The 15,921-nt window shown below is 36.3% G+C and overlaps 1 protein-coding gene across 2 annotated transcripts in view; it reads right to left on the bottom strand.

Moving 5' to 3' along the window:
• Positions 1 to 15,921, bottom strand: part of LOC106880607 (zinc transporter ZIP12) — a 52,437-nt gene that overhangs the window by 27,422 nt on the left and 9,094 nt on the right. The window contains exons 1-3 of one of the 2 annotated variants that reach the window (XM_089364295.1): positions 10,464 to 10,902; positions 6,987 to 7,239; positions 470 to 1,165 (exon numbers count right to left, since the gene is read on the bottom strand). In XM_089364295.1, coding sequence (XP_089220421.1) covers positions 470 to 1,165; positions 6,987 to 7,235 — 945 coding nt within the window. In that variant the 5' untranslated portion in view covers positions 7,236 to 7,239; positions 10,464 to 10,902. Of the gene's footprint in view, positions 1 to 469; positions 1,166 to 6,986; positions 7,240 to 10,463; positions 10,903 to 15,921 lie in introns of those variants that run through there. The other variant, XM_089364296.1, reaches the window with a different exon arrangement.

The following is a 15,921-nucleotide window of genomic DNA, read 5'->3' as shown; positions in this document are numbered from 1 at the left end:
AGAATCTTACATAGATCTTTTGGGAACTTTTGTCTCAGAAGCTCATTTGATTGCATATAAGTGCAGGAGCAATCTGAAATAAAAAGTCGTTTAGATTTTGTCCACGTATCACTGTATAGAATGGGCGTTAGCTAATCTTATTTTATGCTATAAACGTTTCTAAATGCGCAGCGACATTGCGAAGCGGGGGGGGGGGGGACAAAAAATGTCAGCTCAGAAACCGTGAAATTAGGCAAGATTGCATCATCTAATGTGTTTTTACCTTATTCAAAATTAGATTTGAAGGACATTTGCCAGCTAATTTCAACAGGTCGTACGACAACCTAATAGCTTTCTCTCTGTCTCTTATATCAGTAAGTATTTGAACAAAATGGGAATTGATATTTAAAGAAAAAGTAGAAGGTACATTAAAGGGCTAAAACTAAATGCTCCAAAATATTTACTCAGACAGTAAGAAAAAACTACCAACCTTTTTCTTGAAAACTAATGGTAATGCATCATCATCATCGTGACCATTACCATCATCATCATGATCGTGGTTATCGTGACCATTACCATCATCATCATGATCGTCATCATCGTGACCATTACCATCATCATCATGATCGTCATCATCGTGACCATTACCATCATCATCATGATCGTCATCATCGTGACCATTACCATCATCATCATGATCGTCATCATCGTGACCATTACCATCATCATCATGATCGTCATCATCGTGACCATTACCATCATCATCACGATCGTCATCATCGTGACCATTACCATCATGATCATGATCATCATGGTCATCATCATCATCATCATCGCTATCGTGATCATTGTGACCATCGTCACTATCCTTAGAGTGTTCACCATGACCATCACGAGCGTGGTCTTCATTGTCATGGTCATCGTCGTCTTGGTGGCCGAGATTTAGAAGTTTGTGAAGAAACAGGTCGACTTTAATTTTGGATATAGTTTTAGAGTCTTCCGTTAATAAATGCATCATTTTGGTTTGATAGTTTATGAAGGAACCCCCCGGAGACTGACAATCATTGGAGACGTTCTGCAAATGGTAGAGTAAAACCAAAGAGAAGTTTGAAAATTCTTCTCTGGTTATGACATCAGATGATGAATTCAGCTGAACGATTCCAAGGATTTCTTTAGCAGTGAAGCACTGAAAAATAAAGAACCAGATTTTAATGAATTGTCTACTTCTTTTCATCCTTCCTATATCTACCCTACGTGTTAAGAATAAATATGAAAATATTCATTCTAGATCTCGCTTAAGACAGTGAAAACAGCAGTTATATAATGTGTGTGTGTGTGTGTGTGATTTGTTTTGTCAGACAATAAGTCTACTCATTATATTACTACATTATTATCTAATGCTCAGTACCATACTTCGAGGATTTATTTTAAGACCAGCTGATGACTTACAACGTCTAAAACAAACGCGACAACCAAAAAAGAAACACAGTATTTCAACAGAAATGTTTGAGAATATCAATGGATCTCTCTTCAGATGTTTTTGTAGTCCCGGTTTCTATTTGTGCACTTTGTCCTGTGCTGCACAAGTGATATACTGTAGATATAGCGGTTGGTAGCCATAGATTGTTTCAATGCGTATAATATGCGATTTTATATGATTAACAAAGCTTGTCTCCCGAAAGAACATATCCACAGCTATCACAATTCAGGCTCTTCAATAAAGCCTTTGTGTAACATACCTATGAGCTCAGCATATTTGATGTTCCTTTCGCAAACATGTTACGACCCTTCTTAACGGAATGTCTCCAGTTATTCTGTTATTTTATATCATCCTAAACACTCACATTTATGGGGTTTCTGTTTTTTTCATTTCTATTTTAAGCAGTGCTCGTATCTTTTTCATGTTTGTACTTCCCATTTGCATTTCGCCCAACGAAACCTGTACAAGGCTACTAATGACAAAAAAATGTCGATAAAATTGATTATCAGACAAAATAATTTTCCATGGTATTTACTATTCCGGGTTACAAAGGCTCTACTTATCTCTTTTAACTGCGTTTAACCAGCGATATAGTGACTGGAATGTTAAAAATGCATATACAATGACACGATTGTTCATAAATTAATGAAATAAATATTTAAAGTAATTCACTATTTTAAAAAGGAAATCCCCCACGCCATACACCTGCTTACTTTCTACTGAAAACCACTAAAAACATAGAAGTTGTTTCAACTTAAACGATATTATTTCCTCACAAATTTTCTGAGCCACTCCTTCCTAAATATTATGATACACACATGGAATATTACTACAGAAGATCTTAATTCCTCATTCCAGAACTCACATTTATGGGGTTTCTGGTTTTCATTTCTATTTTATGCAGTCCTTGTTTCATTTTCATGCTTGCCCTTCCCATTTGCATTTCACCCACCGAAACTTACGAATTAGTATCAAACAAAAGCGGGATCTATTTTAAAACAGGGGCGCCAGTTTTCATTAATGTTTTACGTAGTGTTTTTGGTACGGAAAGACTTTCAAACTTCGTATACTTATCTATTTTGTGTTATAGAACAGAAAAATATTTTTGTATTCGAATTTATTTCATGTAAAAAATTGTCTTATTTCGATAATTTCAACCAATCACTGACAAGTATTCAGTTGTTTATATTTACTCCTTTGGCTGATTAAGCGATGTAAAGCGTATTTAATCTCCATACCTTCGTTTTATTTGCTTTTTTCATTTTAAATTTGCTTTAACCCTAACCCTAACCCTAGGGTTAGGGTTAGGGTTAATTGTTTCAGAATCGTTTGTTTATGTAGTCGGCACTTAATGTATATCGGCTGAATGGACGTCAGTGATTGGTTGAAATTACAGAAATACGACAACTTTAACATGGAATAACTTATGGATTTCTTTTTTTTTTTAAAGAAGACTAAGAGAAAAAGATGTTTTATATGACACATTCTACCAGTGTTCCAAGTTTCAAAGTGTTTCGTTAATGAAAAATGTGGCCCCCGTTTTAAAAAAGATCCCAAAAGCGTTCTCGTAGTAGTTACTCTCCCGGGTTACAGAGGCGTCACCTATGGAAGTAACCAGCAAGTTGAAAACAAAGGAGTGGTCTAAATATTCAAGCAATACAAAACGTAAAACTTGTTTCCATTTGAACGATTTTATTTGAACGATATTATTTACTTACAGCTTTTCTAGACCAGCCCTTCCTAGTAATTATGTTACAAACATGGTATATTACTAGAGAAGACCTTGGTATTGTTTACAGTATAATAAATAAATAAAAACAAAAATATACATTTCAATTTTGGATTTTAAAAATCTGATATGTCGCTGCCGAATTCATTTATGTCAATGGACTATTTTTAGGTCCATGAACAATTCTCATTAGTCAGGTTAGTTTTTAAGATATTTAATATGGGAAGAGTTTTAAATGTTTACTAATAATATGTAAGGAGGGAAATAATAATATTAGTCAATGTCTAATTTTTATTTATTTATTGCGGCAGTACAGGAGACAACGCTGGCCATATTTCGGTCTTATGATTTCTGTCAGCAAACTACAACTTTCACCGTATTTGTTAAAATATTGACAGAAATATAATTTAATAAAGATACAAGAATGCACATGGCAAAAAAGTATAATCGTTTAGAGAAACAATAACTTAATGAAGGATACGAGAGAAATAAACATGAATTAACTCTAGACAGAAATATAAGTACACCCTTAGAATGTACTAGGATTTATAACAATAGTAACACCGAAATAATGTTGTATGAATTTAACAGTTAAAATTCAATTACCAGCAGTAATGTCGACATTAATCACATCGGCCCTGCCTACTATAAATTGGCACCAATGTGCGTCATCATCATATCATCCTAAAAGCAATGTGAAGGTTTAAAATCGTTGTTAGTGGATTTAGGCATTTTATTGTTCCAAAAAACTTCCAGGAGCTCGAACGAAAATTTGAATAAAAAACCTTAATAGTAAAGCTAAAAGTGAAACACTGCGGAATTTAAAATGCAACGCATACCCGCCTCCCCCATACACACACGTTATATTGATGGTGAATAATGAATATTCTCATTTTTATTGCGGAGGCTCCTGGGCCTCAGATACAACACCGTCCCCACTTCTCACTACGCTCCGAGGTTTCGTACCGTACAGCCCCCTGATGTTACCGTTCACCTTTGTCATCTGTTTTCTGTCCACCCAGCCCCCGAATATACGATCTCAGAAGTTCTGGACCCTGGTAATATAGACAAAATATCGTAGTTTTTGCCATCTAACCATCGTCACAAACTTTCGTTCCGTTCCCATCTCCTCCAAGACTGAATTATTCCCTCTGTGGGTCACCAAACAGATCCACGGCGCTCACTTGTAGCACATCATCTTCTTCCTTAGAATCCAAGTTTCACTCCATCCAACATTAATAACAAGATCATGATTTTTTAGACGCTTCAGCTTGATGCTTTTGCTGGCCTCAGAGCAGATCTTGCACCAAAACTTGTTCTGATTTCCTAATTGCACCCCTTGACACTTTATGGTAAGCTACACCTTTACGAAATTCCATTGCGAATAATCACATTTAATATCAATGGCATCTTAGTCATTTTGAACATATTTTCAAAAGAAAAAACATGGAGTTTAAGAATAAGCATCCTCCTGTTGTATTTTTATTTTGTTACAATTTTCGAAAATTTCTCCATATTTTTACGTTTTAAACATGGGAGATTACCACTCTACAAAAAAAAAAATTCAAATTTCCAAGCATTTCTGTAAGGTTAGAATAATTTTTTCACAACTACATGAGTTCGGGTTTAGTCACACTGCGCGGCACTTCGACTGAAAATCTTCCATTATAACCACGAGCTGATAGTCTGTGAGTACATTTTGAGAGATGGAAGCCATATTGGACACTTGTCATATATATGTAAGTATGTGTGTGTGGTTGGATGGATGGATGCATGCATACATGCATGTAACTGTGTATGGATGTAACTGTATGTATGTATGTATGTATGTATGTAATGTATAAGTATGCATATACAGCGGTGGACAAAAGAAGGTATACCGTTGTTTAATATGAGTGGAATATTATTTTCATTTCTCTACTTCTTTTTAGGATAACAAATCAATGATTCTATGTTCTTTTTAACTAATTCTTCTATAATAAAATAATTATTCCTCATTTCAGAACTTTATTAAAATGGCTGGAAACGATGAACGAAAGTGGATCATCAAGCAGTACTGGAGAATGCAAAAATGGTTAGACAGAAATGAACCGAAGAATTTCAAAGACCAGCTCAAGATTAACAGTTAACAAGATACGTGACAAATTTGAACAGACTGGATCCATCTGCAATGCAGAGAAAAGTGGTCCACCAGTCAGTGTTATCACTGAAGAAAATGAAACGCTTGTGGCTCAAGCATTCATTCAAAGTCCCCAGGGATAAAAAAAAAAAGGTTGGATTCCAATAATCTACGCAACTCCCACAGATCCCATAGAAATAGAGAAATGAAAAGAACATTTCAATCATATTGGGTTTAAATTTTGGCACAAGGCTAGAATTTTGGGATTTCACCGACCCTACTACGTGACTGGCACTTGTTTTACTGACCCCGAATGATGAAAGGCAAAGTCAACCTCGGCGAAATTTGAACTAAAATGTAAGGAACGACAAAATGTCGCTAAGCATTTTGCCCGGCATGCTAACGATTCTGTCAGCTCATATCACACAACTGTATACCAACTTTTGCCCATCACTGTGTAGGTTTGTGGGTGGGGGTGCGCGTGCGTATGGGCATGTATGTATGTATGTATGTTTGTACGCATGCATGTATGTATATATATATATATATATATATATATATAATATATACACAGGGTGTATAAGGTATTTGAGAATATACCATTTTGGGGGTCATTGCTGCATTTTTTGCAAACTGTGTATAATCTTTGTTTCAGAAAATAATAATGGCAGACTCTCAGCTTACTCGAGAAATGAAGAGGCTGTTACTGTGGTTATAAAGGTTGAGAATAACGATTTAGAAATATCTTGATTTTTAAAAGTTGCCAAATCTTTCGTCTACAAAGTTTGTAATGTGCTAGAGACTGAAGATGGAAACGTATCACCAGTATCAAAGCATAAAAAACATTCTAAACGCTCTGAAATCATCAGAACATCTGAATTTATCCAACAAGTTCAACAGACCATTGATTACAATCCCAGAAAGTTCATGAGGTCAATTACAAAAGATCTCCATGTGTCACAAGGAATACAAAGAAAGTTCAATTTGTCAGAAAAAGCAAAAGAAAATCACTACATCACATTTAAAAGGCTCTTAAACAAACTGAAAAATCCAGCAGAAGATTTTATTTGTTTTTTCTCAAACGAGAAAAACCTCGACCAAGATCAAAAAGTAGTCCTTTGTAACGGTTTTTCTCACGGAATGTACATAACATTAGGAGGCACTTATTTATGCATAAACTTGAAAGAATAATCGAAGAAAATTATCCAGGAACGCTGACTGCATGGAAAGTTATTAGTAAAGTGGCTGCTAATATACAAGCCAAGATATTTTAAACCAAGCATAAGCAATTTTTCCGAGACGCAAATACACGCACAAATACACAAGCACATACGCACACATGCATATACACACACGCACACACACATAAATATGCACACACAGACACAGACACACATGCACACACGCACACACACACATACACACACAAATACACACACGCATACACACACACATGCACACACGCGCACACACATAGACACAGACACACATACATACACATACACGCACGCACACACACACACACACACACACACACACACACATACACATAGACACAAACGCAAGAATGCACACACGTGCACATGCGAAAGATTTTTATTTTAAACCGTGAAAATTAAGCATTTACACAGATTTAACACACGCCAATAGATTTCAATTAAAAAAACCAGAAAGCTTACCAAAGGCTTTTTACATTTTGGTTTGGATGAGCAGTAATATCGGGAATAAAATTTACTCAGACTGGATTCCATGAAACGGATTGGTAACGACAGATTTCCTTCCAAATTGAAATTCTTCAGGAATTTACCGAAAACATCGACTTTATGAATTGGGTGTTTGTTTTTGCTGTCATTCCCAGTATTTGCATCTTGAGCAAAACATACGGAAAGAAGAATTATCGCGGTAATTGAAATTCCAGAGAAAACCATTTTGCTGGAATGAAAAAAAATATTTAAAATTATTATTGTTGTTGTTGTTGTTGTTGTTGTTGTTGTTGTTGTTGTTGTTGTTGTTGTTGTTGTTGTTGTTAATAATAATAATAACAACAACAATAACAACAACAATAATAATAATAATAATAATAATAATAATAATAATAATAATAATAATAATAATAATAATAATGAAAGGAAGCGGGCGGAGTCTGCCCATGTCCTGATTGATGATACATCTAGTGATGGTATCACAATAAAAACACTGGTAATTGCGCAAGCTGATAATCGCTACTTCATATGAGTGACAATGAAAAAAACAAAATATTGTGAATAACGGTGGGAATGAAACTGAAGCCAATGATGGTGACAGTGATGCACCCAGCAGGCCCAAAGATATTGGTCCGACCCAAGCCAGTCGTTATCCAGCAAGTGACCAGCATTCACGGTATAGATGGAACAAGCAAGTCAATGCTGTGGTCATGAAGTGTTACTACTACCTAAGCAACCCTGTAGACGAAAATGGGGCTCATATTAGAGGATACCGATCACGTAGATCAATGGAGAGGAAGAGGATTGTTTCAACTCATGGAACAGAGATTATGTGATCGAGCTAAAGCAATAAGAAAAAAATCGTTAGTTCACAGAAGTAGAGATCGAAGCTATCAAAAGTCGGGTATTGGAAAACAGCAGCAGAGGAAACGATGAAACTACAGTTCCTACCGATAAAAGTAATCTCATAGCAGAAAACAGAGGTGAAATCTCTAATAAACCACAGGAAAGGTACAGTGACAGCTTGCTCGATGAGAGACAAAGAGATGGTTTGGAAGAAGACAATAAAACTAATGGTGACATGACAGATGGGCAAAAGGCAATCTACAACAGAATAAAAGCAAGGCTACAGGAGAACGATAGCGACATTATTTGCAACCTTAAAAAGGTTGGAAGTTGAACCAAGAAACGAAAAATGTGAATGAAATTCTGAAATACATCAGAACAAAAAACATCACAGAAATAAATAATTTGATCAAAGCAGCAAGTATTGTTGTAGCAGAAAATGTTGGTGTTGAATGTCAATAAAAATAAAAATAATGGGAGTGACAAAAGAGAGGATTCATGGTGGAAAAGAAGAATACAGGTGGGGTCAGATATGCTCTCAAAGGACATTTCTGTGTTAGACGGAAAAGAGAAGGGGGAGCTTAAAAACAAGCAAAAATACAGTGCACTGAACAGGAAGTATGATATTGAAAGAAAGGGCTTGAAAGTGGTAATGGGGAATTGAAACAGCGCCTCGTTGCAAACAAAGCAAAGATGGCAAGATACGACCAAAGAATGAAGGGATCCAGCAGAATAGCTTATTCAGAGTAGATCAGAAGAGATTCTCTAAAGAAATAAATGGAGAGTGTATAGATGAAAAGTTGATACCAGATAACAATAAAAGTCAAAGGTTTTGGAGTGACATCTGGAGCAAAGACAAGGAGCACAAGTAGGATGCTGAATGGTTGCAAGAACTGAAACAAACAACAGTCTGTCCACAACAGGCAGAACTAGTCATTTCAGTTAAGGAAGCGAAGGAAATCAGCAAAAAATGGGCAACTGGAAGGCCCCAGGACCAGACGGAGTTCAAGGCTACCGGATGAAAATAATAATAATAATAAATGGTTAATGTTTACAATATTACCTGGAAACGAAATTTTTAAAAAATAGTACAACAGTTGTAAAAAAAAATGTGTAGGAAACGAATATGAAAACAAAAAAACGCGCAAAGCAATGGAATGGGGTGGGAGAGGACTTAGGAAAATTCACAAGATCCGATGTTTTTCTCTCGTAACTTTTCGGAAAATTCACAAGATCTGAATTTTTCTCTCGTAACTTTTCGGAAAATTCACAAGATCTGGATTTTTCTCTCGTAACTTTTCGGAAAATTCACAAGATCTGAATTTTTCTCTCGTAACTTTTAGGAAAATGGGGTTTTTAAATGAAATTCTATATGAATACCTTTCAAACAGCATAGATTACGATAATAAAGAAATTTGTGGGTAAAATCTTTTCTGAGGGGGTGGGGAGAGGACTTCAGAAAATTCACAAGATCCGATGTTTTTCCTTCATAATTGTAAGGAGAATAGGTTTATTGGAAAATGTTGTTTTCCTTTTTTTTTTCGATAAATGAATTACGATGACCTACTATGCCACAATCTGGGTAATATTGTAAACATTAACCATTCTTTTTACTACAAGCACAAGGCCTCAAATTTTCGGAGAGGGAGCTAGTCATTTTCATCGACCTAATTGCTCAACTGGTACTTATTTTATCGACCTCGGAGGAATAATAATAAAAAACAATACACCCTTAAGAACGTATTAGTGAAAAGAAGAGATAGCATGGTACTGTAAGCTGCAGGTAGCAAGCTTGCTACGCATGCAAAACTCCAAGAGTTTCAACAAAATCCAAGTTAAAATAATATTATTTCTATTCTAGGCACATGGCCCTGAAAATTTTGGGGAATGGGACTAGTCGATTACATCGACCCCAGTGTTTCATTGGTACTTAATTTATCGACACCCCGAAAGACTGAAAAGCAAAGTCGACCTCGGTGGAATTTGAACTCAGAACGCAAAGGCCGTCAAAATACTGATAAGCATTCCGCCCGGCGTGCTAACGATTCTGCCAACTCACCGTCTTAGATAATAATGATACACACAGATAGAGAAATTAAGGATAATAGGCTAGATACAGTTGTCACAGATCATCAAGACAAAAAATGCTTTCTAATTGATGTCTCAATGCCAACAGATGACAACGTTTCCCTAAAAGAAATGGAGAAACTTTCAAAATACAAAGACCTGGAAATAGAAGTAACTCGAATGTGGAGTCTAAAAACAGAAACAATTCCTATCATACTGGCGCATTAGGTATGATAAAAAAAATGCATCGCAACAAACCACAGCACATACCCAAGGCACCCAGAGCTGCGCTTGATAGTGAAGAGAAAACACGTGAAAAAAATGGCTACTGAATAATAATAATAATAATAATAATAATAATAATAATAATAATAATAATAATAATAATAATAATAATAATAATAATAATAATGTAATTAATGTAATCATTATTCAATTGTCAATTAAAAACAAAATCATAAATAAATCGTAAAATTTCATAAATTAAATGAATTGTTTAAAACGTAAGCTAACGAGAAAGAATTTTAACAGTTATGTTACCTGGTAGGTTTATAAAAAATGATCTCTCCACTAGGTTGATGAAGTTGTTGTTGAGTAAACAAAATAGCAGTCAGGTGAATTGAATGGAAAGGCGAATGAGTTACTCTGTCTAATCTATTCTCTTGTAGCTGACTCGAATGAATAGACACACACACACGCACTCACACACTCACTCTGTGCCTTTACTTCTTTTCCTCTCTTTCTCTCTCTACTTCTTTCTTCCCCCCCCCCTCTCTCTCTCTCTTTCTCGCTCTCTCTATCTATTTAACTATCTACCTATCTGTCTATCTATCTATTTTTTCTATCTACTTTCCTCTATACAACCAAAAGATTTGCTAGAGACCACGAGAAATAAAATCTAAAAATACACCCAATATTCAACACACATACATTTTACTTACATATAAACACACACAGACTCTTTCATCTCCCTTTCTCTCTCTCTCTCTCTCTCTCTCTCTCTCTCTCTATATATATATATATATATATATATATATATATATATATATATATATATCTCCCTCTCGTTGTCTCTCTGTCTATCTGTCTCAATTTAAGAAAGGTCTCTAGTTAAGAGTCCCTCTAACGAATACTCGCCACATCAGCGACTGCCAACAAAAGAATTTCCATGCGATCACTCTACTTGCTAGAAATAACAACCAATGCTGTTTTAGCTTAAGAAACACTACTTCCGAAAAATAAAAAAAATAAAAATTGATTGGCAGTCACAGGTAAAATACCTTTCATCATAAGTCTTCTCAATCGGGAAGTGATCCGGAGTTAAGGGACGGCATTCCAGAACTGCAGAAGTTGAATAAATTATACAGAAAGTTCATTTCTAACTCAAAAGAACAACGAGAAGCACAAACGTCTGCCTTCACATCAGCAAAACCTTCCCAGAGATACTTGTTTCGCTGAGCCGAACGTATGTTTTTTCAACCAGCATTCAAACAATATTTGTTTTTCCTATGGATACTTAAAATCTTAGAAAATTACCAAATTTAAATCTCAAAACCCATTTGTTTCAAATAATTGGATTTGATGAGTTACAGAATAGCAGAGAAAGTTCAAATAAATGACTGAAAATGTCGCTTTATAGATTTTTCCAAATTTAAATTTCCTTTTCCACACATCCACTTGCAATGTTTGACTTATCCTTCATTGTAAAAAGTACAATGAAGGTGGAAAGAAAAGGGTAAGATTTTTTTGTTTTTTTTCTTTTAATGTGAGTTACAAATGTTTCAGAATGTCGAACACGATGAAATGACAGAAAATTAAGAAAAAGAAACAAAGCTATTTTTGTGGCTGTTTCTGCTCCAAACGCATGATGTGTGTGTGTGTGTGTGTGTGAGAGAGAGAGAGAGGGGGGGGGGGTGGAGACACCAACACATAAAAGACATGGATTTTAAAAATTCTTTTAAAACGGTTTCTCTTCATCGTTTTGCAATGCGTGGAGAAAAAGTGGGGGAAATCTCGACAAAAACGGTGAAATTCAAACAGCTATTCCGTAAGTCTGCTTTCCCAGTTTGCAGTAGACGGAAAAGGGGCACAATGAATTATGTTTACTGCATTTTTTGACTTTGGAAAAAAAATGTTTTACAAATGTTCACAACCTTGTCAAGCTGTTCTCTTCGAGCATATAAAAGAAAATTTAGGCGGGGCAAACTGGGTAAGACACGATAAAATAGATATGTTTTTTCAGTTTTTCAGAATTACAGAAGGCTCATACAAATAACATCCTTAGACATCAGAAAGATCATAAATGCAACAAAACTTGAAATGTCCTGGTCAAATGAAAGACGATCCTGGAAAAATAGAACTGCATTATCCCCCTCTTTCGCTTCTCACTTACAATCGGATCAAATTTGAGGAAAAACTTCTTGAAAATAATACCTGTCACCTATGTTTCAAACTCTCGACTTCGGCAGCAACTATGTAAACTATACTGATCATTTTTTTTATTCCCAAAGATGATGCAATGATACAAAATTAGAGAAAATAACAAGAAATCAGAAATTATTCATTTTGACCCAGTTACTAATTTTGCCCCACATCCATATAATAATTCCAGAATGAGGAAAATATAGGAAAAAATAAGAAAGAAAAGAATGAGGAAAAATATAGGAAAAAATAAGAAAGAAAAAAAGGTTCAATTTAATGAAACATTTGAATATATATGCAATAGTTCTAAAGCCGAAACAGAATGTTTTTAGCTGTTGAGAGATGTATTAATAATTTTATAATTAAAACTAAATTCAAAATTTTTCTTTACTCACTTGCTTCATAAAATAAGACCAGTTTTCAATGCATCACTGAAATAAGTTTACAACAGAGAAACGTGTGTGTGCGTGTGTGTGCGTGCGCGCACGCGCCTTTAACTGCTATGGTCAAGTGAAGGTCAAGCTCAGTCATGCACTGAAACAATGAATTTGGCCAAGACAAAAACATTTTTCTATCAATCTCTTTATCTTTATATACATTCATACTTAAACACAAACATGCACATACACACACAGATAGATAGATAGAGAGAGAGAGAGAGAGAGAGAGAGAGAGAGAGAGGGAGAGAGAGAGAGATACATACATACATACATACATACACTCTCAAACAAGAATTGAAGGCTGTCAGTGAGAGACTCCGATACCAGAAGAGAGTAACTGAACGTAGAAGGATAAACAGAAAGTTTAACCAAAACCAGGCAGTGGTGTATAGAGACATGAGAGGGAAGACAGTGAGCATTACTGAACCTCCTTCGCAAGATGATGTAGACTCCTTCTGGAGAAAGATCTGGGGAGAAGAGAAGGAGTTTAACCGAAATGCTCTATGGCTGCAGAAAATAAAAAAATGATTATTGTCCGGGGATTATACCCAAGACATACAAGATTGACGGTGATATTCTTGCAACTGTCCTCCAAAAACTCCATGATGGTAAAGCACCGGGTAGGGACCTGATCGTTGGATACTGGTACAAGAAGCTTACCTGTTACCGACCGTACCTTATTAAACTGTACCAGCAAGCCCTCAATGGAGATGGCAGCACACCAGACTGGTTGGCTCTGGCGGAAACAAAGCTTATTCCGAAAAGCAAGGAAACCCAATTGGCAAAAAATTACAGGCCTATTGCATGCCAAAATTTAATGTATAAGATTTATACAGCATGCCTAAACAGATTCCTCCAGGACCACTGTGAAAACAATAGTATAATCACAGTTGAACAAGCAGCTGGGAAGAAAGGAGTCTGGGGATGTACTGAACAACTACTTATAAATAAGGTAGTAATGTGTTTGACTATAAAAAAGCCTTCGACTCTGTCCCCCATTCGTGGATGCTAGAAGCCCTCCGACTTACTAAAGTCCCAGGGAACTTGATTAATGCCATATCTAATCTGACGTCTTCCTGGGCCACCATCGTGAAGTTAAATACAGTAAGTGGATGTATCACCAGCAAAAAAATACAATATCGCAGGGGGATATTCCAAGGAGACAGCCTCTCTGTGATGCTGTTCATACTGTCGGTAAACCCATTATCATTCATGCTGAAGAAGTCTGAAGGGTATCTAATTGGAACGCAGGCAAACAGAAACACCAAAATTACGCACTGCTTCTTTGTCGATGATTTGAAATAGTATGCCAAGAACATGGATGATATGAAAAAAAGCCTCGACCTGGTCACAACATTTTCTGGTGATGTAGGACTAGAGTTTGGCCAAGATAAATGTTCATATATGGTTGTGGAACGAGGAAAGGCTAAAAACCACCCTAACAACATCTCCATCAATGGCCTATCTGTTTCTCCAATATCTGATGAGGAATCCTACAGATACCTGGGAGTAGATGAAAACGTATCATATGAAGGTACCTGTAACAAGGAACGTGTTACTAAGGAATACAGAAATCGGGTTAGGAAAATATGGACCTCGGAACTCTCTACGTTCAATAAAGCAATAGCCCACAATGTGTTTGCAGTACCAGTACTCATACCGACATTTGGGATACTTGACTGGACGATCGATGAAATCCGATCCCTTGATGTGAAGACCCGAAAAATACTAACGAGCACGAACAACTTTCACATCAATAGCGATGTAGACCGCCTATACCTAAAACGAAATAAAGGAGGGAGGGGCCTAACATCAATTCAGACTGCCTTTGAATGCCGTGTCATATCTCTCCGACATCATCTCATAACCACCAAGTGTCGAAGTGCACCCCTTGATGAAGTCTGCAGACATGAGGTAAATACCATCATGAGATTGGGAAGGCAACTACTTGACAAGCATTCCCTATTCGACAACCCTGAACTCTTACCCAAAGAAATTGCAAGACTCTACCGTAACATAACATCAGAGGAGAGGATGGATGCATTCCAGCAGAAGACCATGCATGGATACGTTAACAGAAAGCTCCAGGGTGATAACAACATTGACAACCAGAGCAGTCTATCGTGGACAAACAATCGGGTCACCAACTCTCACTTTGAAGTGTATGCCTTTGCTATTCAAGAACAAGAAATAGCAACCAAATTCCTAATAAACAAACGGGACAGAGAGGCGGGCAAAGCGCCACAATGTAATAATCGATGCAGACTCTGGAATCAGTATCGAAGATATCACCCACATCATTAGCAGCTGTCCAAAAATGTCATCACGGTATTACCTACCTGAGACATGATGTTGTGGCCAAGACACTGTATAATGAAATCCGCCGACAGGATAACCCCGGGGCTAAGGAGATGAAAACCCATAATGAGGTAGAGGCCATTACCACTCATAATATGAAAGAGTATTGGTGGAATATCCCAATAAAAACCTCAATAAAGTACAGACATAATAGACCGGATATAGTAATCTGGGACAGAGAAGAGAAACTCTGTACAGTAGTAGAAATCAGCTGTCCTGCGGATGTCAACATCCCACTAAAGATTAGAGAAAAAGAGAACAACTACGCCGAGCTACTGAGAAATTTGCAGATACTCCACCCAGACTACAAGTTCAGATTCATACCCGTGATTGTTGGGGCATTGGGATATGTAACAAACTGCCTCAACAAAAACCTGGAAAAATTAGGGTTCTCAAAACCTGAAAGAAAAAGGCTGATTAGAAGACTACAGATTCAAGCCATCAATGGAACTGTAAAGATATGTAAAACTTTCCAAAAATTTAGCACATAAATACATATGCATGCATCTAGACATAAAAACGCATCCATAAAAGAAACATACAAATCTGCGCATACACTAACACCAAATACTGCACACACACACATATGCACAAATACCTAGATGATGTTGATAAAAGTTCCAATGAAGGAGCCTTGAATCTATGTTAGAGTCCGGCTCTTTCTCTATGGACAAGAAATACAGAAATGAAACTGATTGATAACATACATATAGACCTGATATAATGATTTGGGATAGAGAAAAGAAACTATGCACATTTGTGGAAATTAGCTGCCCAAC

This window comes from Octopus bimaculoides, chromosome 16 (genome assembly GCF_046866305.1).
Source record: "Octopus bimaculoides isolate indiv1 chromosome 16, ASM4686630v1, whole genome shotgun sequence".
In the NCBI taxonomy this organism is placed as follows: domain Eukaryota; kingdom Metazoa; phylum Mollusca; class Cephalopoda; order Octopoda; family Octopodidae; genus Octopus; species Octopus bimaculoides.
Note: the sequence above shows the minus strand (reverse complement) of the source record. Positions and strands in the feature narration are given on the sequence as shown.